Source organism: Rutilus rutilus (assembly GCF_951802725.1).
Source record: "Rutilus rutilus genome assembly, chromosome: 22".
NCBI classification, from domain to species: domain Eukaryota; kingdom Metazoa; phylum Chordata; class Actinopteri; order Cypriniformes; family Leuciscidae; genus Rutilus; species Rutilus rutilus.
Window position 1 is genome coordinate 15,628,096 of NC_140227.1, and position 27,531 is coordinate 15,655,626.

At 36.5% G+C, this 27,531-nt stretch overlaps 1 protein-coding gene across 1 annotated transcript in view; it reads left to right on the forward strand.

The window, feature by feature from the left end:
- Positions 1–748: 748 nt before the first annotated feature.
- Positions 749–27,531, forward strand: part of slc25a26 (solute carrier family 25 member 26) — a 57,192-nt gene continuing 30,409 nt past the window's right edge. The window contains exons 1-5 of the mRNA XM_084394603.1: positions 749–912; positions 3,024–3,180; positions 7,768–7,877; positions 15,394–15,498; positions 15,688–15,735. Coding sequence (XP_084250729.1) covers positions 880–912; positions 3,024–3,180; positions 7,768–7,877; positions 15,394–15,498; positions 15,688–15,735 — 453 coding nt within the window. The 5' untranslated portion in view covers positions 749–879. The remainder of the gene's footprint in view (positions 913–3,023; positions 3,181–7,767; positions 7,878–15,393; positions 15,499–15,687; positions 15,736–27,531) is intronic.

Genomic DNA, 27,531 nt, shown 5'->3' on the forward strand with positions numbered 1-27,531 from the left:
CTACAGTGAATGTTTTTCAGGGTGTTTTTTAGACACGTTCTGTATTTTTATTGACTATAAAAAATATTTAATACAAAATACGGAAGCCCATTTTCACCACACAATTAAATTATACATTCTTAATTAAAATATAAAATCATAATTATGACGTACAATAATAATTGTGACTTTTTATGTCTTTTATTTACTATAACATTTGTTCTTATGTGGAGGAAATGGGTATCAATAATAATGTAAAAGGTAACGTACAAAAATAATCATTGTTTGACCAACAGATACATTTAATACCAATTATATATATGTACATTAACATTGGACTTTAACTCATTTTGCGTTTCCATTCATTGTACACAGAGAAGCTCAAATGTTTTTATATTTAAAAAAATACACTAAATTGAATTGAAAATGAAAAATTGAAACGATCTGAGAAGATTCTTATTTAATAGGAACAAATAAAAAAATGCACATTTTATTTTCACTTCATCCCGGTTATAACGCATTGTTCTGTAGAAAACATTTTATTGTTTTATTTTATATATAGTTGCCTATATAAATCAATTTACTACTTTTTTTTTTCTTCGTGCAATTGGGATCTTAAATTAAAATAAATAAAAATTATAATAATAATGTTGTATTTAACGTTATTGATAATATATTGAACAAAATATATTCTACGTCAATAGAACGTAGATAATATATAATTGAAATTATTTTTCTGCTGAAAATGAAGAGCGATGTTGCTGTCGTCACGTGACGTCATTTTAAATGCCCGCCTTAAACATGGCAGCGCCCTTGATGAACGTGTAGTAGTTGTTGCAGTGTTGAAGATGAACCACTTCACAAAGTCATCTGCTAAAAACTGAGGTCCTCGCGTGCAGTATGAACAGACGAGAGTTCACAGCCTGCCTTGTGGTAATGCACATTTCATGTCTATTACACGTGCTAAAAGCAGAAGCATCATTCCTCATGACATTAACACTGCTTGTGAACTAAATTCAGTGTACAGTGTTAGTAATTGAGTATTTACGCGGATGTGTCAATGTACACTTTTAAGAGGCTTTCTTCTTTGATTCATCTCAGGCTAGTCCTTGTGAAAGTGATTTTTTTTTAAATCATGGTTATGAAAACAGTGACTATGATAATGAAAGTAATGAAGATAATGTAAGTCATTATAAAGTTGATTGTCTGTTTTTTGTAAGTAAATAAATCAGTAAACAACAAACCTTGCCCAGATGTAGGGGAGCGCGGGGCACAACCTAACGCGGGGTTAGTTGTAACGCGCTTGTTTTAAATACTTCCGCACATGCTTGGATGACGAAACTTTGTTTATTTACTAGTTGCCATATCAACACTATATAGAAAAAAAAAAATCCGCTAAATTTTTTTTTTTTTTGGAAGATATCCATAGACATTTATTAAACCATAGCAAAAGTACATTTCTTACTTAAGTTAATTTTTCATCTCTATTTTTTGTGTTTATTTAAAATAAGACAAATCTGATATTATTTTAATCTCCAAGATGTTATTTAACAGTTGAGATAGTTATTTAATGCTTCGCTAACTAGCAGAAGACACTAGCCGGGTTTAAATCCCAGTTGTGCAGGCGGGGGCATGTTGTAACACTGCGTTACAATGTGCCCCTATTAGAAATATGCTATTCTATTCTATACTTGTATTAATTTTATTGAGAAAACGTGAGAAAAAAGGTGAATAAAGACTGAGAGTCAATGTTCAGAAATGACTAATTATTTATTTGTTTTGAACTATGTTGTATAGCTGTGTTTTCATGTGTTCGTAGTCAAAACTCAAAAATGAGTTTATATTTAATTATTAAAAATTGCCATTATTTTATATGAAAAAGTTTTTCAATTGTATTTTATTTAGAAAATATTTTAATTTGTTTTGTATATATTTTTTTATTAGATCAGATAACATTTTAAGCTGTCATATGTTATGTTACAATGTGCCCCTCGACATGTTACAATGTACCCCACCTATGGGGCATGTTGTCACATTTCACTTCCATTCTTTCGGGGTATATCAAGAAAAAAGTATATACTGTATTAATAAAACAAAAACACATAATTGTAGTAGACATGTGGGAAATTAATGTGGGGGAAAAAAAAATACTCTGAACCATAAGTAGATTTACACAAACTGAGAAAGTCAAAAAGCGTTACTTTGTGCCCCGCTCTCCCCTAGTTTTATTTGTGTTTTTTTAGTTCAAACTGTTTTTTTTGTGTGTGTGTGTGCCTTATTTACTTAATATTTTAGCTTTTATATTTCTTAACATTTTTAGGGATTTAATAAAAAAGTTTGGTTACACTTTATTTTAAGGTGTCATTGTTACAGTGTAATTATATATTTAAGTACTGAGTAATATTAATTAATAACATGCACTTACTAAAGGGTTAGGGTAGGATTAGGATTTGGTTGAGGGTTAGTTACTATAATTATGCATAATTTACTGTTATTACTATGGTAATTACATGTAACACATAAGGACACTGTAAAATAGAGTGTTACCAAAAGTTTTTAGGGAAGTAAGGCACTCTTTAGCCTAGTCAGGAGTTAGTTGGACTATAGCACTTCATAATAATAATAATAATACAGTTAACAATTCTTCTTGTAACTGACAGCTTCAACTTGGCCTGGACTAAAACAGTACTTAGACTAAAACTTATCTTCAAAGTAATAATAAATATTACTATAAATACTATTATTAGTCAGAAATGTCCTAAAAACAAAGTGTATGAAAAATGTGGTTAATAAAGATGAATAATGAATTAGATGAAAAGTGTTATGTATTTCTGATTTGTTTTACTAACTAGACCTATATTAAGCGCAAACTTGACACTTCTCCTTGAAGCTTTGAGTCATTTGCCTATTACTGCATATTTGCATTATTATGTGGTAGAATATATGTATATGGTACTAGAGTGACTAATTACATTGCACCAGAATTTGTTTAAAGCACCTAATTTTACTGTAATACAACTTTATCCATGCTCTCTGTCTCTTAGGCAGGCGGCTGCGCGGGAATGTGTGTAGATCTCACTCTCTTCCCTCTGGACACCATAAAGACGAGGTTGCAGAGCCAGCAGGGCTTCTACAAGGCGGGAGGTTTCCGTGGGATCTATGCAGGCGTCCCGTCTGCTGCTGTAGGCTCCTTTCCCAATGGTAAGTTTATATATATTATAATAATGAACATGAAAAATGGCTGCATGTTTAAAAGCACGCTTTAGAAGAGTTATATAAATGCATACTGCGAAAACTCTGGACTTCTGATTATGATAAATAGCATATTTAAACCCAAAAATCTAGGCTCTCTAGCTCTCAGGATACACCTACAGATTAAATGTCAGAGAGTGGAATCAGTTTAAAGTTGCCATGAAATCAAAATGGACAATTCTTATTTTTTTTATGAAGTATTGCAGTTTTTATTATGAATAATTGATCTGTATATTTATCTAAAAAAAATTTTTTTTTAAATTCATGTGCTCTCATAGGCTTTAATGAAAGTAACTTCACTTCCCACCTGCGATGACATCTCTTCTTTTCTCTGATGTCGCTTTTAGCGGGTTGAGGGCGGCACAACCTGTCACTCACATGACATCACAGCAATAGCAAACCGATCCAATCAGTTCCCCTTCCCCTAAGGACAAAATCCCATCCAACATTTTTTCTTGTTCAAGAAGATGTTTCACTTCGGTATACACTGTTTCACACAAATCAAAACTCTAGAGCAGATATTAATGGCTGGTATGGCAGCGCTGATTAATATGTTTGTTCATACAGCCTTTTGTTTCTTACGAGTGCGACAACCCCATTCTATAACCGAACTGACACCTGCACATTTTCAGGACTCACAACCGCATTCTCATCTGGTCTGAGCCAACAGAAGGTCTACTGTGGCACAAGTTTAACACAATTTTAATGATGGTTAAGGTAGGAATGTGTTACATTGGGCGGCTACATTGGGCACACGAGCAATGGAACTGGACCGTGGAGAAGTGGAAGAAGGTCGCCTGGTCCGATGAGCCCCGTTTTCTTTTACATCATGTGGACTGGCATGTACGTACGCATGTGCCATTTACCTGGGGAAGCGATGGCACCAGGATGCACTGTGGGACAGCGACAAGCCTCTAGAGGGAGTGTGATGTTCTACATAATATTCACATATGCAGTTCATAGGGGCATAATAGCTTTACAGTTACAGCATGAAATATTATTTAAACCCATAACGTTTTATATAGGTGACATTTAAACATAACATTTTTAGGCCTATCTCACAATTCTGACTTTTTTCTTGCAATTGCGAGCTGATATCATAATTCTGTGGGGGGAAAAGTCCGAATATTGAGTTTATATCTTGCAATCTTGCACTTCTGATATATCAATAGATATTTAAGAAATAACCATATCTGATCTTCCATCCCCCCCCCCCCAAAAAAAAAAAAAAAAAAACTGCAAAATTCAGTCTGGATTTAAAGCCCTTCATAGTACAGAAACTACACTTTTAAAAGTTTTTAATGACCTCTTATTGGTCACAGACTCTGGAGATTCTGCTATTCTAATGCTGTTAGACCTTACAGCTGCATTTGATACCATTGATCATAATATTCTGATCTCTAGGTTGGACCACTGTGTTGGTATCAAATGTATTGCTCTAGAGTGGTTTAGGTCATATCTGTCTGTTAGGAAGTTTTCTGTTTGCCTTGGAGACTTTGTGTCCCCATTGGCACCTTTTCCTTGTGGAGTCCCCCAGGTGTCTATTCTTGGCCCGATGCTGTATTCCCTGTACATCCTCCCTTTAGGGTCTATCCTAAGAAAGCATGGCATTTCGTTTCACTGTTATGCAGACGACACACAACTTTATCTGCCATTGAAACAAAAGGATACCAGCTTTTTAAAATTATTGTTGGACTGCCTCACAGACTTTAAATCTTGGATGGCCATGAATTTTTTACATTTTAACGAGAGTAAAACTGAAATTGTGATATTTGGCCCAAGTAGTACCCATGTGGCCCCAAACACAGAATTGGGTTCCTTATGTTAAATCATCTGTTAAAAATCTCGCAGTAATCATGGACAGTGATTTTAAACTTGAAAAACAGATAAATTCTGTGGTTAAAGACAGTTTTTATCAGTTAAGGCTCTTATCTAAAGTGAAACCTTTTTTGTCATTTAAAGACTTTGAAAGAGTTATACACGGTTTCATCTCCTCTCGATTGGACTATTGTAATGCCCTCTATGCTGGTGTTAGCCATGCATCTCTCTCACGCCAGCAGTTGAAGCAGAATCCTGCAGCTAGACTATTAAAAGGGATACGTAAGCGTGATCAAATTTCTCCTACTGGCCTCCCTTCACTGGCTTCCAGTACGTTTTAGGATTGATTTTAAAATCTCAGTGTTTGCTTATAAATCCTTAAATGGTCTAGCCCCGACCTACCTTTCTGACCTTATACAACAACATGTCCCATCGAGGTTTCTTAGGTCAGCAGATTGCATGCTCTTGGCTGTCCCTAGAGTAAGGCTGAAACATAGGGGAGATCTGGCTTTTTCAGTTGCGGCCCCTAAACTATGGAATAACCATTGTCTGTGAGGCTGGCCCCAACACTCTCCTCTTTTAAATCTAGTCTTAAAACATATTTCTTTTCATTGGCTTTTACTTCAGTTTGAGAGCTGTGTGTTTTTGTCTTGTTGTTGTTGTTGTTGTTTTATTTTTGTTGTTGTTTATTTATGATTGTGGATGTATAGCACTTTGGTCAACTTCTGTTGTTTTAAATGTGCTCTAGAAATAAACTTGACTTTGACTTCTTTTTGGGTGATACATGTCAAATGAACCCTCCTCTTGAACACCCAACATCTCTGCTCATGTCTCTAGGTATCTCCAAGAAAACAATATTACTCAATTGGAAAAATACAAAATATCAATTGCACAATGGCTACATCTCTTAAGAGACCGTAGCATTAAAGAGAAACAGATCAACAATTAAAAATCAGTTTTACAAAATTGAAACAATTTTCAGTCCACTTCTCTCCATAAATATTGATTAAAAAGTAGCTGGTGAGTTGATGCCTCTAAGTATTATGGATTATTATAATCAATACAAATTACTTCTATAATATATAAATTGTTTTTATTTATTTATTATTTATTAATATTAATTATTTATTTATTATGTATTATTTATTTATTTATTTATAATATAACATATATTATATACAGTACCAGTCAAAAGTTTGGAAACACTACTATTTTTAATGCTTTTGAAAGAAGTCTCTTATGCTCATCAAGCCTGCAGTTAAAAACAAAAAAACAAACAAAAAAAACAGTAATATTATGAAATATTATTACAATTTAAAATAATGGTTCTCTTTTTTAATATACTTTAAAATGTAATTTATTTTTGTGATGCAAAGCCGAATTTTCATCAGCAAGTACTCCAGTCTTTGGTGTCTTATGATCCTTCAGAAATCATTCTAATATGATGATTTATGATCAATGTTGGAAACAGTTGTGCTGCTTAATATTTTTTTATAACCTGAGATACTTTTTTCAGGATTATTTGATGAATAAAAAGTTAAAAAGAACTGTATTTATTTAGAATAGAAATCTTTTGTAACAATATACACTACCGTTCAAAAGTTTGGGAACAATAACTATTTTTTTTTTAAGAAATTAGTACTTTAATTCAACAAGAATGTGTTAAATTGATAAAAGGTGATGGTAACGATTTATATTGTTAGAAATGTTTTTATTTTGAATAAATGCTGTTTTTATGAATAAATGCTGTTAACGTTTTACTCATCAATGAATCCTGAAAAAAGTATTCCAAAAAAATATATTAAACAGCACAACTGTTTCCATCATTGATAATAACTGAGTATCAAATTATCATATTAGAATGATTTCTGAAGGATCATAAGACACCAAAGACTGGAGTACTTGCTGATGAAAATTCAGCTTTGCATCACAAAAATAAATTACATTTTAAAGTATATTAAAAAAGAGAACCATTATTTTAAATTGTAATAATATTTCATAATATTACTGTTTTTTTTTTTTTTTTTTAACTGCAGGCTTGATGAGCATAAGAGACTTCTTGCAAAAGCATTAAAAATAGTAGTGTTTCCAAACTTTTGACTGGTACTGTATATGTATAATATATAAGATGTTTTATAAATAAATGCAGTCCATATAAATAATGCCTGAGTATTATACTAGTCTACAATTATTACTTATAGATTGATGTAATTTATATATTATATTGTTATATATGTTGTACCTTGATTTGTATACGTGTGTGTGTGTGTGTGTGTGTGTGTGTGTGTGTATAGATCTATGACTTTTTCTATGTACACAAAAGGCCTATTTCTCTCAAATATTGTTTACAAATCTGTCTAAATCTGTGTTAGTGAGCACTTCTCCTTTGCTGAGATAATCCATCCACCTCACAGGTGTGGCAGCCTAAGGCACACCTGTGCAATTATCATGCTGTCTAATCAGCCTCCTGATATGCCACACCTGTGGTGTATATACACACACACACACACACACACACACACACACACACACACACACACACACACACACACACGTACGTATGCATGCATGCAGAGGACCAACAGCGTATTAGGCAGGTGGTCATAATGTTCTGGCTCATCAGTGTACATCACAATAGGAAAGAAAAGACTATCGCAACGTGTTTCAAGCCAACTTTAAATAGTTTGCCTCAAACAAAGTGTTTCTTCTTGGTTCCAGCTGCTGCGTTCTTTGTCACCTATGAAAGCACCAAGTCGTTCTTCGCTGGCTGCACTGCTACAAACTTGACCCCCTTCACCCACATGCTGGCTGCTTCACTAGGAGAAATCGTAGGTTTCCTGTTATTACTCTTTCTTTCCTGTTGTTTTGTCCTTGTATTTATCATAATTTACCCATTGCAGTCCAAATGAGCAGTATGTCCATTTCAGAGACAAATATGCAGAAGGCTTAGAATGTGTTTTTGTTGGATATTTTTTGCTCTGGGTTAGAGCTGGGCCATAGGCGACCCTTTATTTTCCCACCAGCTGGCCAAATAGGATCTTGTTGTTGTCGTCTATTGACATAACTCTTTTCATAGAGACGAGCCTTGCAATTTTGTCAAGGGAGATTTAGGTGTTGGAGCTGTAAGGAGCACCTTCATTTCCTCTGCTAGTGAAATTCTGTAAGCTCAGAGCTATTGCAGTCCAGAACGATCCAACACGCAAGCATTTAATCATTCCTTAGAGCATACTCCACCTTAAAAAATGTAATGCAATCTAATACATACACTACCATTCAAAAGTTTGGAATCATTTTGACATTTTATGTTTCTTTTATGTATTCAAGGATGCATGTAATTGATTTAAAAATTGCAATGGACATTTATTGGTTATTCCATGCTGTATGGATTGCCTTCATCACTTAAAAGAACATGGTATTTTATTTATTTATTTATTTTTGCCAGTTTTTAATTAAAAGAATATACTATATATATTCAAAATGAAAACAGTTATTTTAAATTGTGATAATATTCTACAATATTACCGTTTTTGCTGTATTTTTGATCAAATAAATTTAGCCTCGGTGAGCATAACAGACTTTTTTTTTTAATAGAGCAAGTTTTTTTTGTCATATGACAAGATTAATTGTCCTTTGGAATCAGCATAAAATGTTGAAATCACAGACTTCAGTCTTCTCAGCTCTGTTTTCAGTATTTGACCATATTTAAATCTATTCAGTAGAATTCAGAAGAATTCAACATCATTAGAGGACCTACTAATACTAATGCCGTCCTATTCATCTCAATACGCAATTTCAAGTGACAGTATATAACTATTGTAATTGGGTTGATCATTTCAGTTTATTACCCATTAAATTAACCATTAAACATCTGCTCTCTATTCTGAAGAAGACACTCTGGAGGGGGGAAAGGTGGCATTTTGCTTGGAAAATCTGAGCAAATATCATTACGTGCTAAACATAGCCATTACACATGGCTCAAAAAATAAGTCGAAAGAAAGTCAAGTGAAAAGGTCAGCCTTCACCAATACCCAAGATAGTTGAATTTAAGGTGAAGTTGAAGTCAGGTCTGTTGATAACCCTTTGCCTGGTGCAGCAGGATTTGCACTCTTCAAAAAGGGCCCAGCTGAATCCCAGTGTGTTGTGGGTACACGTTGCCCTGTTCAAAGCCCGTAATCCCGCAGCTTAGCCATGAAAGTCTTCCCCTCAGGCCGTCTGGAGCAGAAGACAAAGTCATCCTACTTGCGTAACTTCTGCCATTATACAAGTTCTCGCTAATAGGTTTCACGACTGGATATGTTTAATGACTCATTAGTTTATCATTTGTTAGATTTGGAGTTTTCTGGCCCAGGTTTGCATCGAACCATTTTGTGCAATAATTGCTTTGACTATTTCCTATTACTTTGTACTTTTCCCTATTACTTTTCAAGATAGAATAAAAGATTTTCGCCACTGCTGTACTGTCATAGTTATCCGGTTGACCCTATAAGGTTAGCGCTAGCGCACTAATCAAACGCAATGTGGATCCTGGACTTTAAGCTCAGGGATTCAGGCTTTGCCTTTGTAGTTTCGGATCTACAACCAGCTAGATTTAAATTGTCTGGAAATGTTATCCTCACTTCATTCACCTTTACCACTCTCTCTTAAGTCCAGCTTCTCTCTTCATACAATCATATGAAAGGTTTCTACATTATTGTTGTGTAATAACAGCAGCAGTAATTTCTATCTCTTCTTTTTCAGTCTGTGCTATAAAGAATGCAATAGCTGATGGTGTTTGTCAGGGCCAGAGTAGGCTGTTATCTAGCCATTATATCAGATTTATCTTCATTCCCATTTGCCCAACACGCTCTCCGAAAGCTCATTTGTCAAGCTGAAGGAGCACTTTTCCTACATTTATAAACCGTGTCTCTCCCAATGGCTGTTGGGTGAAAACAGCGTGTAGCATGACTAGAGGACGACGATTGGCACCCCGCTAAGCTTGGCACTGCAAATAATCCATGTATTGCCGGTGAGAATACGGTTGCCTGTGATTTATTGTACTAATCAAGCCTGAGCATTGTACTGTGCCTCATTTTCAACCTTTTCCCACCCCCTCTTCTTCTCACCTGGCAGGTTTTTGAAATATAAAAAAAATAGGCAATCCAAAATTGAAGTGTTGGGTTAACAATGCTATCTCTGGACATGCATTGGTATCATTTAAAGAAGAGAATGGGGGACGTGTCAGGCAGAGATTGGTCTGTGCAGATAGATTTTGGGAGGCATCGCTCCATAAGGACCCGAGGGGACTCTGCTGTTGTTTTTTTAAGGCACCTGTAGGATGATCTGTGGAAGATTGTTCCAGATGCCTGTTGTAATTCCAACTTCCTGAAACACTGCTGGGAGGCGCGCGCTCCGAGTTCATGGACTGTTTGGAATGTTCCAGCTGTGTCTATTGATGTCTGGAACCACAGATGTGAGATTGACCTTGGTTTATTTTATGCTAATGGGAATTTGTTGTGTTGGGATTTAAAAAATGGCCTCAGGTTTGTGGGAAAAATGGCAAAATAGTTTTGAATTACTGTATACATTTACATATACTACCAAGTTTCAGATCAGTTAGATTTTTATGTTTTTGAAGTCTCTTATGCTCACCAAGTCTGCATTTATTTATACAGCAAAAACAGTTATTAAATATTATTTATATGATTTAATATAACTTAAAATGTAATTTATTCCTGAGATGGCAAAGCTGATTTCCCAGCATCATTACTCCAGTCTTCTGTGTCACATAATTCTTCAGAAATCATTCTAATGTGCTGATTTGTTGCTCAAGAAACATTTCTTCGTATTACCAATGCTAAAAATAGTTGTGCTGATTAATATTTTTTGTGGAAACCGTGATAAAAAAAAAATCAGGATACAAAGTTCAAAAGAACAGCATTTATTTGAAATAGAAATCTTTTGAAACATTATAAATTACTGTCACTTTTGATCAATGCAATGTATCCTTAATAAATAAATGGATAAATGAATTAATTAATTACTCTTACTGACCCCAAACTTTTAAATGACAGTGCGTAACACTACTGGTAACACTTTACATTAAGTTGTATGTATAATTTAAATAATTATAAAATTATTCTTATGAATTATTAATGCCTTATAATATGCATTCTAAAGTGTTATATCTTTTCATTTTAACCAGTTATAATAAATTACGATCTATTCTCTGTTACACCAAGAGTATAATGCAATTTAACACATGATATAACACATTAGTGTGTTGATCTTGTGTGTTAATTCATGTGTGTTAATGTTAATGGCATAACCCTGAATAGATAAGTATCATAATGTATTATAGTATAATTAAATGGTTAATTAAAATGACTTTTTACAATGCATAGTAGACCTAATGCATAGTTGAAGAATCATAACAGTTACATTTATGCAAACAAGGTGTTAGGTATTATGCATATAATGCACGTTTTATAGTGATTTCTATTAAGCTTATAATAAAACTGAAACCTGAATGTTTTTCAGTCCGTTTAAAGTGTCGAGTCAAATGGTCAGTGTGACGTATGCAGTATTCAATAATTCCCTTTATACGTGTGTGTTACTCTGTGTTGTAAAGAACAGCGCGAGGACAAGACAATCGGCCCTGAACTGATTCACCCAGTGCTAAAATAAGCGTTGTGCCTTGCTTTAATATCCTCTGCTTCTTCTTGCGACCTGTCTTGTCTGAGTGCTGGCCTCTGGTCGTCGTGTTGCCCTGGCACTGAGAGTTTCTCTCCCTCATGGGTCTGAGGGGTTTGTTTTCCCGCCTCAGCAGCCTCGCACTGAGCGCAGAGCGCCGGGAACGGGAAGCGCCAAGCGCGCGCTTGGATCAGAGGCAGCGACTAATTAATGCCACCTCCTGCAAATGACTCGCAAATTAAGATAAATGGTGATGTGAATGCAAAAACACAGAGACCAAAATATATCTCACAATAATAAGTATAACCATAACTCTTTCCAACAATGTAACCAAACGTTAATTAGTACAGAACTGCCTTTATGTCAGTGCCTCGATAATCGCCTGACTGGTCACACACAGGTACGTCCATAAACACGGCGAAACTCTAAAGACTTCGACATCCACTTATTTAAAAAATGTCCTCAACCTAGTTTTCCTCCTCACTGCTCCCTGTAAATTACCCAGAAATGCACAATGTCGGTAATTGATCTGATATAATCTCTCGCCAGTCCTCCATCAACTCCCCTGCGAGATGATACGAAATTGCTGCGGCGCGCACTCGCTCCCACCAATTCAATTACTGCAAGAATTACTTGTCATATCCACTTCCCTCTCTATTTAGTGCTGTAATTTTGATCCGTTTGAGAATTACACGAGAGGACGTGATGTTTAGTGTTTCATAAATGTTAACCCAGCAAAAAGAGAATGTAATGAGCTCGGTAAAATGGGCCCTGTCAGTTTCAGTAAGAGACCGATGGTCGCAGGTCCCGAGTTTCACCGCTGGGTGGCACTCTTGGTACACGTTTTTGGCTTGTTTAAAATTCCCTCCCCACTGATCCTACTTTTCTCAATGGAAATAACACATACAGATTTCCTCAGCTGGATCTTGTACATTTGTGTCAAACCATACCGCAAAGTCTTGCATGCTGTTTTGTAAGCCAAGTGGTCATTCATTCGGCATCTTCTGTGTGCAAGAAGATGCTCTGCCGCCTGCCAGACTCATCTAGAGCGCAAACTACCGTAGCTTGTTCACACACACCGTGCCTGTAGGGTGTCAGCTGGGCTCACTGTGAACCTAACCTCTCTCATAGTAGCACCCCCACGCCTGCTCTGTCAGTGTCATTCAGAAGAGATTACTTCTATCCAGCGTGAGTCTGGGGGTCTGGTGGGGGGCCCGGTAAAACTCCCCGTGGTTGGGAAGATTGCTTTCCATCCTCGGTTCGCCCTGGTATTTCCGCCCTCAGCATGGAGAGGATCAGAAGTAATGCACCACAAGTGTAGTTTAGAGGGGGATGCGGCCTTGAAGAATGAGCTTGAATAATGCCACACTTCAGCTATCGGCAATGCATGTTTGCTGGAATTCAGCTGTTGTACATATATGTATGTATTAGGGGTGTAAGAAAAAATCGATACACATGAGTATCGCGATATTTTATTTTGCAATACTGTATCGATTTTCAAAAACGCAATATCGATTTTTTTTTTTTTTTTTTTTTTTTTTTTTTTTTTTTTTTTTTACGTCCACAAATATTCATGGTAAGACGGTGGTTCACGTTTATGTTGTTTAAAAGGCTCGCCGAACGGTGCGTGTCCACTGGCACGGAGCGAGCGGAGCAAGCGTTTTCAATTCATTCCATGGAAGTCGAGCTTCACGCTCAGCAGTGCATTTTGGGATTGACAGCGGACCGGAGAAAGCGTTGAGAGCGACTGAGAGCGTTAAAAAGGTTGGGCAGTTCTCGACTTTATGCAACTATCAAGCGAAAAACGCGGTCGGCAGTTTATGATGGATTTAGTGCGTAAATCATTTTGTTTACAAATTAGACACTTTGCAGTTGTTTATATATGTTAAAGATTTTATTTTGGATGTGTTTATTGTTATTATATTGGCTGGGTTTATAAAATTGAAAGGATCTTTGCTTGGTGCATTTGGAAACAAAGCTTGTCTATTTCTAAATGTAATCGCGTGCATGATGATTATACTATCCGTGTGTTGAAAAAAACAAACACACTCGTAACAGACACACCCCAAAGCGGAGACGTTACAGCGTTGCCAGCGGCACCGAGAGTAGTTTTACCGCTGTAGTGGACGCGCACCGTGAAGCTGCGTTCACACGCGAATAGAGTGTCTGGCGCGAGTGATTTCAATGTTAAGTTAATGCAAAGACGCGTTTACGTGCGTCTGGAGGTCCTGTGGCGCGAATGAGGCGTTTAGCGCGGCAGACGTTAATTTGCCTCATTCGCGCGTCCAGTTCTTTTAAAATCTTTTATCACATAAAAACTTGATTTCAATAGGCCTATATGACACATTCATTTTGTTCACTTTCATTAATTTTCGTCCAGTTCACGTTGTTGTTTTGTATTGTGACAGGGGCTATGTATTTTCTTTTATTATGGCCTACTTGAGAAATATAAAAATTTGCTCACTAAGAACCTGTGAACCACAATACCAAACTGGCAGTCTGATTTTCTGTGAACTGAATTGTTAACCTAAAGTAAACTTCTTTGATTTTTATGCACATCATGTCTTTTTTTAAATATTATTTTTTCTAAAATTATAGTCCTACTTTAAAAAAATCCCAATATATCGCCTTATGCACAGTATCGAAATATATTGCAATATATTGAATCGTGACCCATGTATCGTGATACGTATCGTATCGCCAGATTCTTGCCAATACACAGCCCTAGTATGTATGTGTGTGTCTGTGAGAGAGCGAGCGAGAGAGAGAAAAGCAGTGTTTTGTGACTTGTATGATCCATGGGAATTTTGTTAGTCATTTGTAAAGGGTTTTTAAGTTACATGAACATATTAAATTATGTTTTCATGTCAAGTTTTGTGGAACTGTTAATGGTTAGATGTTGTGTTGTATTCTAATTAATACAAACAATGCAGTAGGCTCATTTGTCTGACAAATTATTTGTTACATTTTCTGAAATCATATTATTAATCAGTATTTTTGTAAATATTAGAAAAAAGCCTGTAAAATAAAATCAATTCAAATTCTCTCTCACACACATGAAAAAAACAAGAGAGAACCAATGAAAAATTAATGACTGATTATGTTGTAGTCAATGTATGCTTTTTTTATGCATTTTCTTTGCATAGTTAAATAAAACGTGTAGCTGTAGTGTGCCAAAATGTGTTTTTTGCCAAATAATTTTTCCACATTTATACCAGTTTAGGGTTTTGTTCTTCGATCATATTTAAATTATATATAAATATAATATTTAATATGTAATATAGAAATAAAATATTTTCCCCATATTTTGATGGGTATTATAAACAAATATCCAGCTCCGGACATTACTTTTGGCCACTACTGTGTGTGTGTGTGTGTGTGTGTGTGTGTGTGTATGTGTGTATATATATATATATATATATATATATATATATACACGTACGTACATACATACGAACATACAGTTATTATTTAAAAAATAAATATATACAGTATATATAATTTTGCAATTTTTATAATCTTTTTCCACTTTTCATATATATTTTCAGTTCTTTTTAAATATAAATCTACTCTTTTAAACTATAAATGTTATTTTATTTCCTGTTTTCAAACCGCTATATTGTGCAGTGTACTTTTTGACGTTTTGATGAGTGTTCTTGTCCTCCTCTTACACAGGTCGCCTGTCTGTTTCGTGTGCCGACTGAAGTGGTGAAGCAGAGAACACAGGCCAATCCCTCCCTCAATACCTACCGGGTGCTGCTGAATACACTACAAGAAGAGGTGCGCGTATATCGTCAGCTTGGCTTACAGTGAACAATGCTCTTCAGTTCACTCGAGCTGTCCTGTTAAACACAGATTGACGGGTGGATTCATTGATAAATAAGTCGTTTTGTAAGGCAGTCAGTCATGAAAATGCCATGTCTTTTTGTTTGCACAAAGATGATAACTCTTTTTGATTTCTCATTGCAGGGTTTCAGAGGGTTGTACAGAGGTTATGGCAGCACAGTCCTTAGGGAGGTAGGCTGTCTTTTCTCTATAAAGTAGTAATACTCCATTATTTTACTTAAAGGTATAGTGGAGGATTTTCTTTTTCCGGGTGGATCATCAAGACTATTGGTCCTCCTAGTTGTCAATCATTCTGGTGATATGTTTACGTAAGGCCGTCGTACGTGCTCGTCCCTAGGTAGTTTTCGCTTTCTGTGCATGCGCACTTTCAGGTGTATATGTGTGGTGAGCTACGGTTTCAGCCATTCATTGAAGCTCGCCGTTCTCACCGGGTTTTTTCAGAATGTCTGAGGGTCGCAAGAGAAAAAGTGTCTACGAATTGTATGACGAGAGAAAGGCCTCTGAAGAAAGAAACAAGACCAGAGTGTTTTTGGGAGAATATTTCACACGCTGGCGTGCGCTAAAAGCACAGGTTGGGCTTCCCACTGATGCCTCAGTCGCGAAGTTTCTAGTCGACAGGTAAAGTTTGGCATGCTATTTGGAGAAATCCATTTAAAATCACTGCTAGTAAAAGTTAATGTAAGCTATGATTAGCGATGCTAGCCCTGGCACAAGTCACGCACTAGGCTCGTGCATGCTCTCTCGTGCACACGTTTAATAGGCGTTCCCTCTCGGGAGCAGGTAGAGTGTTGCGCATGTGCGTTTTTTCAAAAAGTGGAGAGGGCGGTTCTTTTCTAAAATTCAGGAAAATCCTCCACTATACCTTTAATTATAGCCATGCTGTGAGATTGGAATTTGATTTGAATATGTCTTAAAGGGATAGATCCCACTTTACATTAAGTGTTTTTAACTAAGTACTTACATTTAAATTTGATAAATAATTTGATACAAAGCACTTATTGTGTACATTCGTGTTTTTACATTGTACTTGTATTTAAAAAGGTATGCATGCAATTACAGCTGTAATTATTTTTAGTAAAAACAGCTGTAATTACACTGTTGACCCTTCCCTTGCACCTTAACCGACCCTTAAACCAAATCATACCACCAAACCTGTCCTAACGAGCCCGATCTCACGGGAAAACGTACAAATTCTACGAGGTGGCTTATTCATACGAATTCATACGACCTGACTCGTACGAATTAGTACGATTTTTGCAAAATCGTACATATTTTACGAATTGGCCAATTCGTATGAACTCATACGAATGACCTACCCCTGACCCCGCCCCTAAACCTACCCATCACGTGGGTTTAGACAAATCGTACAAATTCGTACGAGTGAGGTCGTGCGAATTAGTACGAATTAGCCAACTTTTTATCATTCGTACGAATTCGTACGAATTGGTCGTGAGATAGCGTTGGTCCTAACCTACCTGTATCCCACTTCAATAGCAGTAAGTGTTTCGCAATGCATCAGGAATACAGTAAGTGCATAGTATTTTTATATGTACAGTAAGTACATAGTAGGTAAAGACGCCTTATATAAAGTGACCAAAAGTTCTAAAAAATTTTCATAATTTACTCTCATGTCATTTCTGTTTTTTGTTCATACAATGAAAGTTAAAGGTGCCCAGTGTTGTTTTTACCACCCTGACTTTCATCATTCGCATACATAAAAGCAGTTAAAACAGTCTTCAAAATGTCTTCTTTTTTTTTCACAGAAGAAAGTACAGTTTGTAACCATCAGTAAATGTAAACAAATTAAAAAAAAATTAGTGAATTATCCCTTTAAGCAAGATTTTGACCCCTTTCAGGGGCTTTAGTTTTCAACTAAAATCAATCATTTCAATCATTTCTTTTTATGCGTTTTGGTCGTTCGTTTACATGACAACAGTGTTTTGGGTGCCTGAAAACGTAAACTTTTGAAAATGAATGTCAAAGTGCAAGTTTTTAAAAACAATCTCCGTGTAAACAACAAAAACGGCAATATCTGAAAACGATTATGTCATGCACATGCGTATTACGGGTTCAATCTATAGTGGTTCATCGCCATCTACTGGCCTGGCAGCAGAATACAGCGTTTTTAGTCGTTTTCGCAGATCCGTGTGAATGGGGGGAAAAACTTCTTCGTTTGAAGCATATCGTTGTCGTGGTAACATACCCTCAGTTTTCTCATTCAATCAGCTTTTTTTGCATTACCAATTTATCTAGCTAATTAAACTAATTAGCAATGGAACAAGCATCAGGCAGAGGAACAGCAAGGTGAAACACACCGTATCCCTCCAACCCAAGAGAAGATGCTTTAAAAAAAAAACTCTCATTATCGCCCTTTGATTAATCATCTGCTTCCTCGCACACCTGCATTGCATGATTATTCTTATTGAGTTCAGGCAAAGCTCATATGTTTTCATTTTGTTTTCCAAATTTATTTTCTCCTCCTTCATGCCACGTACTGACAGAAGACGAAGATAAAAGGAGGGAAATATTCGAAATCAAAGAAAACCTGTTGTGTGGATGAAGGTGACACTCATTTTTTCATGAGGTGATATCGTCTCTCACTGGCGGGCAATCTTGTACTTATTTTCCGCCTCACTTAACTCACGTTATTCACGCAAACTCCATCTGGACATAAAGAAAAAAGAACAACAAGCTTTTTCTGATTTCTCCAAGGGCTTCTGAATAAATGAATACATTTTGGATGCGAGCGGGCGGCTCAGGCGGAATACTAAGGGCCAGATAAAATAGAGGTGCCGAGAGGTGCCCCGCTTCTTCCTTGGGATTGGCTTTGACGTGTGTCAGGAAGCTAATTCATTTTCTCGGCCCTCTATCTTATCCAGCGCTGCAACCATGTCAGGGTAAGTTTGTTTACCCTGGATGCCGAGTCCTCCTCACGCAAGGATTTAATTGGGGTCTTCTCCATTATGCAGATTCATTAAAGAACCCCAGACAAGAGGTTGTGATGAGATGCAGCCCGCCGATATGCGCTAGTTGAGCATGTAGAAGAGAGAAAGGTTTGCAAGCAGTTAAATGACAAACAAAAAGACTGGTGTAAAAAGGAACCCTGCATGCATGATGATGATAAATGAACAGTAGGAGTATTACCTTTTTGACTAAAAATACAGATTGGGTATCAAAAATACTGTAAAAATAGTAATATTGTGAAATATAATTGCAATTTAAAATAAATGTTTTATAGTTGAGTATTAAGAAGTCCGGTGTAACTAAATTTTTGTTGTGGAAACCATAAAAAAAAAGAAAAAATCAGGATTCTTTGATGAATAGAACTTTCAAAAGAACAGCGTTTAAATGTTTTTGTCTTTACTATCACATTTGATCAATTGAATGCTTCCATGCAGAACAAAAGTATTCATTTATTTAAAAATCTAAATCTGTGGTACTGTATTTTTAGCCATTAACCTCCAAAATGTGTCTTTTCAAAGGTAGTTTCCTCATCATGTTGTTCCAGAATTAATTTTTTATCTGTGAACATGAACTTCCCGACTGGTGGCCGCTGTTTTTCAGTATTATGAAAGTATATAAGGACTATGAACATAAAATATTGTAAAATTCACTGTGGACTTAAAAATATCATAAAATTGGTTCATAAGACTCATTCACTACATTACAAGTCTTCTGAAGCCATTCGATAGCTTTGTGTGGGGAACAAGCCAAATTGAAAAATCATTATTCACTAAATTTCGGACCGATTGCAGCTGTCGCTAGCTTTTGTAAGTTCATACATTTCTATGAGAAGTCAAATTCTTGAATTAATCTTTATTTTCAGCCGGCTCGTCGTAAATTATTTCTAAATGATCCATTTCTCAGGTGATCCTGTTGCAAACTGTTAACAGGAGAAGATTTTCAGTGAAAAATTACATAAGTTTGTCTCGGTTCCTCACACAAAGCTACCAATTGACTCCACAAGCCTCAGAATATTATATTATCTTATAGAGTGTATTATGGTTTTATCCACTAGAGGGCATAACAGGATTAGGGCAAATCTGATAACCATCTGCACGAAATCTGAAAAAAGACCACAGCACTCTCAGATTGCTAGGAACATCAAAGAGCACAATTTTAATCAACTTTATGAAAGCCGACTAGAAGATAAAAACCATTTCCTCTATCTAACACTATTGTAACCTATGCTTAAATATATATGGGCCTATTTGCTGCAGTGGAACAGAAGTATTACAAATAAATATGGAATTTGTTAGAAATGTTTCTGTCATGTTGATGGAGGGATCCGATCACAGCACTTTCTCATGGTCCTTGACACTCGCCCGAGAGAGAGCGTGAGAATGAGAGAGGCAGATAGACCGACAGAAGAAGAGTGCTGTTGCAGATATAGCTCACAGTACTGACAGTCCTCATTGTATATGAGCACAGATGTGAGAGCGGAGGGAAGGAGAGGAGAGGAGAACTGGCAACCTTGTAAGAATGTTATGAAACACCTACGCCTTGAGCTGTGCTCCTGTCAACTTCTGCATTAGTTATTACCGAGATGTCTGAAAATGTTTTTCCCTCAGCATTTGCTTATATTCAGATGCTGATCTTAAGTGAAATCAGCCCAAACAAACACACCCCCTCTCTTCATTGCTCCGGCCCCCCGAAATGCACAAACACGCAATACAAGGAGTGGATGTCTCTGTCACAATTCTTGCACCATTTACTCGCCCTCGTTTTGTTGCAATTTTATAACACCATAAATTTTGTGCTGTATATTAAAATTAAGGGTAAGGTTTAAGGTTGTCAACGGGGAAACTTTTAATGCGTTTTTGCCATTCATTTACACAACAATGGCATTTTGAGGGCCTGAAAATACGAACTTTTGAAAACGCGTTTCAAAGTGCAGGTTTTTGAAACCGATAGTGTTATCATCTCTGTGTAAACTACAAAATCGCAAATTTGCGAAAACGGTGACGTCATGCGCATGCATATCACGGGATCAGTCTATAGCCATATTTCTTTACAATATCGCCATCTACTGGCGTGGCAGCATAATGCAGCGTTTTTAGTCATTTCGCGGATCCGTGTGAACGGCGTTCATTTTGACGACGTTGTTTGTCCGTCTTTAGTACATTATGTAAACCTATAATTATTCAGTTTACCTGCTTTTTATTGTATTATTTTAGTCTAAATCAAATTGTGTTTTTAATTTAATTCATTTTAAGTCATCCTGCGGACCCATTAGAAGTTTGCTGAGGCCTTCTGATTGAGAACCACTGGAGTAGATAGAAGATAACAGGATTCTGGAAGAATACTAGCTGAAGTGACACTGTTTTGAAACTGTTCTGTTAAATGCATTTACCTGAATATTGTTATGATGAAGAGGAATTTTTCAGAGTGCGATTTCCTTCATTCTTTTGTTTATTGCATTGTGTCAGTGTTTGACAGAATGCTTAAGGCATTTCTTATCAAATTAAATCAAACTCGTCTCAGATTCTTTCCTCTCATTCTCGCTCCACCCTTCTTGTGATCTCTAGTTGACACTGAAGCCAAAAAGCCCCAGAGGTCTTGGACCTGCCCGAGATCAATTTGTCTGACTTATCCCTGTGTTTATGTTGCTGTTGTTCATTGGTCACAGTGGGCTGTGCCGCTAACAGGTGGGAAGTGTGTATGTTTGACCTGCAGTTCAGTGTGGATTTGCTTCTCTCTACTTCATAACGCAAGCAAAGAGAGGATATGAGGCAGGGGTGTGCGGTTTCTTTATGCTTGTCTGGTGCATTTATTCTTCAATCAATTTCCTGTCAATTTTTCACAGTACTTTGTTGAAAGGGTCAAAATAACATTCTCATTCTCAATTTATAAAAGATTGGAAATGACAGTTGAAAGAGGTTAAATGGAGAGAACAAAGTAACAGGGGCTTTGAATTATTCAACCCTCAGAAATCCAGCATTAATATTGCAGGTCAGGAAGGGACTTTTTGAGTATTTTGGATATTTTGGATATGTTAATGTCAAAACAGCCCTATAGAGTTTCAAGCACTGTCGGAACTCATTTGTAATTGATCTACAATTTATTAATGACTGTTGAAAACTTGCGTATTAAAATAGAAAACAGTTTTAATTATAATCATATTTATAAAATTATAAAAATAATAATTTGTACTGACCCTAAACTTGCCGAAATGGTTATTGCTACTGCTTAATAAAAAAAAAATAAAAAAAATTGCTTTAGTCAATATGCTTTAGCTACTGCAGTGGGTCTCTGAGGGTTAAACTTTATTCTTCACGGCTGGATTTAATATACCTTCAATCAGATATTTTCAGAGCTCAGCCATCCAGCTCGTTAGCCCTGTCTCATTACTCATTACCTGTGTTCCATTGCATTGTCTTTATTTGGTCTGATTAGCAGACATTAAACATGCTTGCCATGCACATTCCTCAGCATGTTTCACAATGATATGTGTGGACTTGCATGCGTGAGTACATTATGTATATAGTATGTGTGTTAGCGTTGATCCATACCGGTTTGTATTTATTGTCTCTCAGCTAGTTGGCTGACTGGCAGAGTTTCTGTTTATTTTACCTGTGGCACACTCTGTATGAGTGAATGATTTATAGCACTCGTGTGAAGGCACGAAGGCTTCGTTTCTATCCTCCACCTGAGCACATCGTGCCTCCAGCTGAAATGTGAGAGTTTTGAAAAATGTCAGGATGAAGGTGTTGTTCCCATCCTGGCTGTGTAATAGCAAGGGCTGGTGCTGCCATGGAGGGTTGCATGTCAACCGTGACGCGGCAGACCAGCTGTTGCCGAGGCTGTTGGTGAGAAAAAAAAGTTTCAGCTCTCTCCAAACCTCAAACTAAACTGCTAATCCAGCTCCCGCTGGGTCAGTGTTCCTCATGTTCCATATCTACACCACTGATGACACTCGCACTCATTCAGATGACTTGTGCTTGCCAGGTTCAGCACCATTCACAACTGAGCAGAAAATGCCGTTTCAGTTCAACTCATTTTACGGAATTTTAACTGTGGTAGCAAACAGGATGTGGAGTTAGAATTTGAGTTGAAATGACAGGAAGTAGAATTAAAACAAAGCACTCAAATATTTTTACCCATTAATATTATCCAAGAAAATATTGTGATATTAAAGGTACACTATGTAACTTTTTTTTTTTTTGGTCAAAATTAACATTTGAATTAGTCAATACCTCAATCCTTCTTCCAAAATGTGTTTTCGTCTTACCCTGATTCACTATGGTAAGCCTATTATAAGTGTTTATATTTTAGGCTTGTGATTGCGTGCATACGTCACTCGCCCCCGTGTGTCTCGTCATAGCCGTAAATAGAGAAAAGTTGCTCTGGCTACTTTAATGCGTGTATGGTGTGGGAGTCAAATTAGTTAGCTGTCACAACGCACGATAAATGTTGAAATGGAGCACGTTAAATCTCGTTTAAACACCCCCCCCCCCCCCCCCCCCTCCCCCCCTCCCCCCCTCCCCAGAATAGAGGAGAGTCTGCTGGCAAAAAGAGGACGCAACAGAGCTCGTAATCAAGCGAGAATCAACATTGGCTTGCCTTTTCTGAGAACTGAGGGTCTTGAATTGTTGTAAAAGTGACACAGAGATGGCGTTTTTATTACTCAACAAGTGAGTAAGGTATTTTATTGAACAGATAAACTGCCATATGAAGCTCTCTAACAGGGTTGATTATAAAGCATTATCAGGTCATATTAAAGGAGAAGTTCACTTTTAAAAAAACTTTTGCTGATAATTTACTCACCCCCATGTCATCCAAGATGTCCATGTCTTTCTTTCTTCAGTCGAAAAGAAATTAAGGTTTTTGATGAAAACATTCCAGGATTTTTCCCCATATTATGGATTCTAATGGGACCCAAACGGTTCAAGGTCCAAATGACAGTTTCAGTGCAGCTGCAAAGGGCTTTAAACGATACCAGACGATGAATAAGGGTTTTATCTATCGAAATGATTGGTCATTTCAAAAATAAATAAAAAAGTTTAAGTTTTATAAGCACAAATGTTCGCCTTGCTCTGTTCTGTGATGCGTGTTCGTAACGTCACGTAATACGCAATTACGTTGAAAAGGTCAAGTTTGATGTGTTTACAAATGTGCGGGAGGAGGACCATATACACATTTTAAAATGTATTTGTGTCAGTTTAACGTTTAAAATGCCCATTCGTGTGCGTATCCAAGGTGCTTTAATATTAAAAAGCCAAAAAGAACATTTTTCAAGCGTGACCTTTTCAACGTAATTGCGTATTACGTGACGTCACGAACGCGCATCACAGAACAGAGCAAGGCGAACATTTGTGCTTATAAAACTTAAACTTTTTTATTTATTTTTGAAATGACCGATCGTTTCGCTAGATAAGACCCTTATTCATCGTCTGGTATCGTTTAAAGCCCTTTGCAGCTGCACTGAAACTGTCATTTGGACCTTGAACCGTTTGGGTCCCATTGGAATCCATAATATGGGGAAAAATCCTGGAATGTTTTCATCAAAAACCTTAATTTCTTTTCGACTGAAGAAAGAAAGACATGGACATCTTGGATGACATGGGGGTGAGTAAATTATCAGCAAAAGTTTTTTTAAAAGTGAACTTCTCCTTTAAGGGTCATATTCATCCGCAGTCACACAGAGCCGAAGCACAACCAAAACAATGTTCTTCCGCAGAATGCACGCAGTTTTGTTTTTTAACTGCTAGAGGGCCAAAAGTTACCTTTAATAATGTTAATAAATCAAATACTTATAATAAATTAAACGAATATTTAATATTTAATAATTTTCTATTTGTTTCCCAGAATGCTCTAATATACCCAAATTTCTTCAAAATAGAGACATCCATAACTAATGAGTAAAGTTATTTAAAATAGACAGTCAATATTTATTTTTATGTAGTTAACTGAATACAATGTGGAGGACACGTGTTATTGTTTGACTTAAAATGGCTTTGATTACTGTATTTGTTGGACATTATTTAACATATTAAAATATATTAACTTAAATAATAAGTAGACAAGATTAGTAAAAATGAATGATACAATTAATTGTTTTGTTTGGTAAGTGTTTGGTATACTGTGTTGGACGAATGTAATTCCTTTATTATTTTTTTTAAAAATTTTTTATTGCAATTCAGTAAATTCCACTTCAAGCTCCAAAATGGCAAGCTCCAGTCTGATTGGCTGGCTTTATGCGAGTTGGCATGTACAGGTTTTATCTAAAGAGTAGTCATGTCGTTTACAATGTTTGTGGCACTGAATCTTAGTTTGAATCTAAGGAAAATGACATATTATTGAGCACACATTTATATTTTGCTACACATATACATATATGTTGTACACTCATTGTACATATTTTTTGTTCTCTAACTTGTGTCCAGTTTTTTACATGTTAGTCAGACATCTTGTCTGGGCGGCTCTTGACCAGGATCATTTGCGGTGTGGACCAGACTTTATGTCGACAGTCAGAAGTCTGGCTACGTGAGACTATTTGCAGCTTAAACAAAAAAATGACCCAAGAGAATTATGTCTGGTGTGCAGATGGTCCTAATGTAGTGTAGGGATGTTTGGGCCAAGGTGTTGTGTGTGTGTGTGTGTGTGTGTGATGAGTAGACTCTGTATGAGGCCTGTCCACTCTTTCCTCTCTCCAAGGGACTATTTTTGGCGGGCCTTCTCACAAGGTTGTTGATCAGCATTAGAGGGATCCTCTTATGTGATTGCACTGAACAGGACACTTCATTTGTCTGGGTTTTCCTGAGGATTTGAATTGGATACAGACCTTTCCATGTGTAGAAAAATCCTGGTTCACACACACACACTCATGAACACTTGAGGTAGCTGCATAATATACAGACATTGATGTATAGTTCATGTTGTTGGTGTGTAGTTCAGACTCCCATTCCTGCTCAACTCCAATCCGTCATGCTTTTGATTCATATCTCATGCTGGGACTCCTGTCTAGCACTGCTGTTAAATTAATCCTTTTACCCACAATCCACTACAGCGCATGTTACTCTCACTGATAGCGTAACAATCACAAGACTTTCTGGACTGGAACCCTCAGAACGGCTTGAAATGCTGATATTTCTGTCCAGCGTCAATCAGTTAAATCACTTCAAGCACATAATGGTTTTGTCGATAGATATTTAGTCTGCTTTACTCAGATGGCTCTCCACCTAATACTCGGCAAGATTTCAAACATCCACATGCGCTGAATTTCATGAGTTACAGACAGCTGTGACGCTTCAGTCAGAAGTAATCACTCGATCTTGCCTATTTATATCACATGATGCGATACAAACAAGTCGATTGTATTGCATTTGAAATCGCTGAAAATGCACAACAATGAATCTTAGGGATGCGTTTTGAAAAGCAAAAAACACCTTTTAAATGTAACAATTAGATGTTATATTGTCATTGGACCAAAAGCCTAAATAATTGGATAAAATATTATCTGGCAAATACCCTGTTAGATGTATAAACCTGATGAGTAACCTCATATATATATGACTGTCAATAGATTGAAGTGTGTTTTTTTTTATTTGTGTAATATCTTAATTAGTTAATGCGTTAACTTTGACAGCTTTAATAAATACATTTTATTTATAAATATTGCTCTGGAAAATTGACACTAGACATTGACATTATTACAAAAGATTTATATTTCAAATAAATGCTGTTCTTTTAAACTTTTTAGTCATCAAAGTATCCTGGAAAAAAAGTATCATGATTTATACAAAAATATTATGCAGCACAACTGTTTTCTTCATTTATATTTCTTCAGTATGAAATCAACATATTAGAATGATTTCTGAAGGATCATGTGACACTGAAGACTGGAGTAATGATGCTGAAAATGTAGTTTTGCCAGGAATAAAATAAAAGTTTAAAATGGATTAAATTAGAAACAACTATTTAAAATTTGTTTTATATTTTCACAAAAGTGTTTTTTTATACACTATTTTCTGTCCTTCCTGATGTATATGGATGTATCTGCACAGCTACAAGTCAAATAAGATTTTTTTTTTTTTTTAAGGGGACCTTTTGATATTCAGAGAAGCAAGTTTTTACTGTATTTATTTATTTATTTTAACAGTAACTCAGTCAGGTTTTGTCGCTGTGGGTTTGTGTGCACGTTCTGTTCGCTGGTTAGGTTGTTTTAATTAGTGTATTTCGCTAGGTCTTGGGGTTATGTTTGCTTCCCACAATTTTCTGCATGTTTGCCTCAATCCGAGCAGAAAACAATCTCAGCCTCTCGCATATGGTTTCAATAAGGGCCGCCGGTCTGGCTGGGGACCTAGAGAGAAAGAAAGGGCTGGGATGGGGGGAGGAAAGGGGTCTTGTCCTTCTGCTGGCCCACAGACCTGTGACCTGAGCTTGAATATACCTCTGAGCAACAACATGTTCAGTTTATTTGATTCATTTATTTGTGATCCTCTATACTTTGATCCTCTGTAGTATGTGATAGCATAAAAAAAAGACACTAAATGAAATTGCCTCGCATTTTAAAAACGAATATAACGATAATCTAATAACACTTGCATCAGAAGGCAATAAGGGGAGGGAGTAAGTCATCCTTCCTAGAGGGTGATATGCATTGCCCTTTTCATGAAAGAGCGGTGCCCTTGTAAAACAAGTGTGAGGTTAACCTCTAATTGCAGGGTGAGTTTCGCTGTCACATGCTGTGATTTATTTCCCTCGCGCCTTCTCTCGCTCCGTCCTTCTCCAAACTTGTTTTCATCTTACTTCTCCCTCAGAACACTCTCTGCCTTTAACTCTGAAGACATCTTTTCCTTTTCTGGCTCTCCCCCGCTCTCAGTAGTTTATCTCAGGGGCAGTGATGCTTATGTGTCCTGGAGTTGTGTACTTAACCCCAGTTGTCTCTGGAGAAAAATGGAGTCTGAGCACCGAGCTGCATGGTAATGGGAGGTTGAAGGTGAACGGCTTTACGGGACAGTTAAT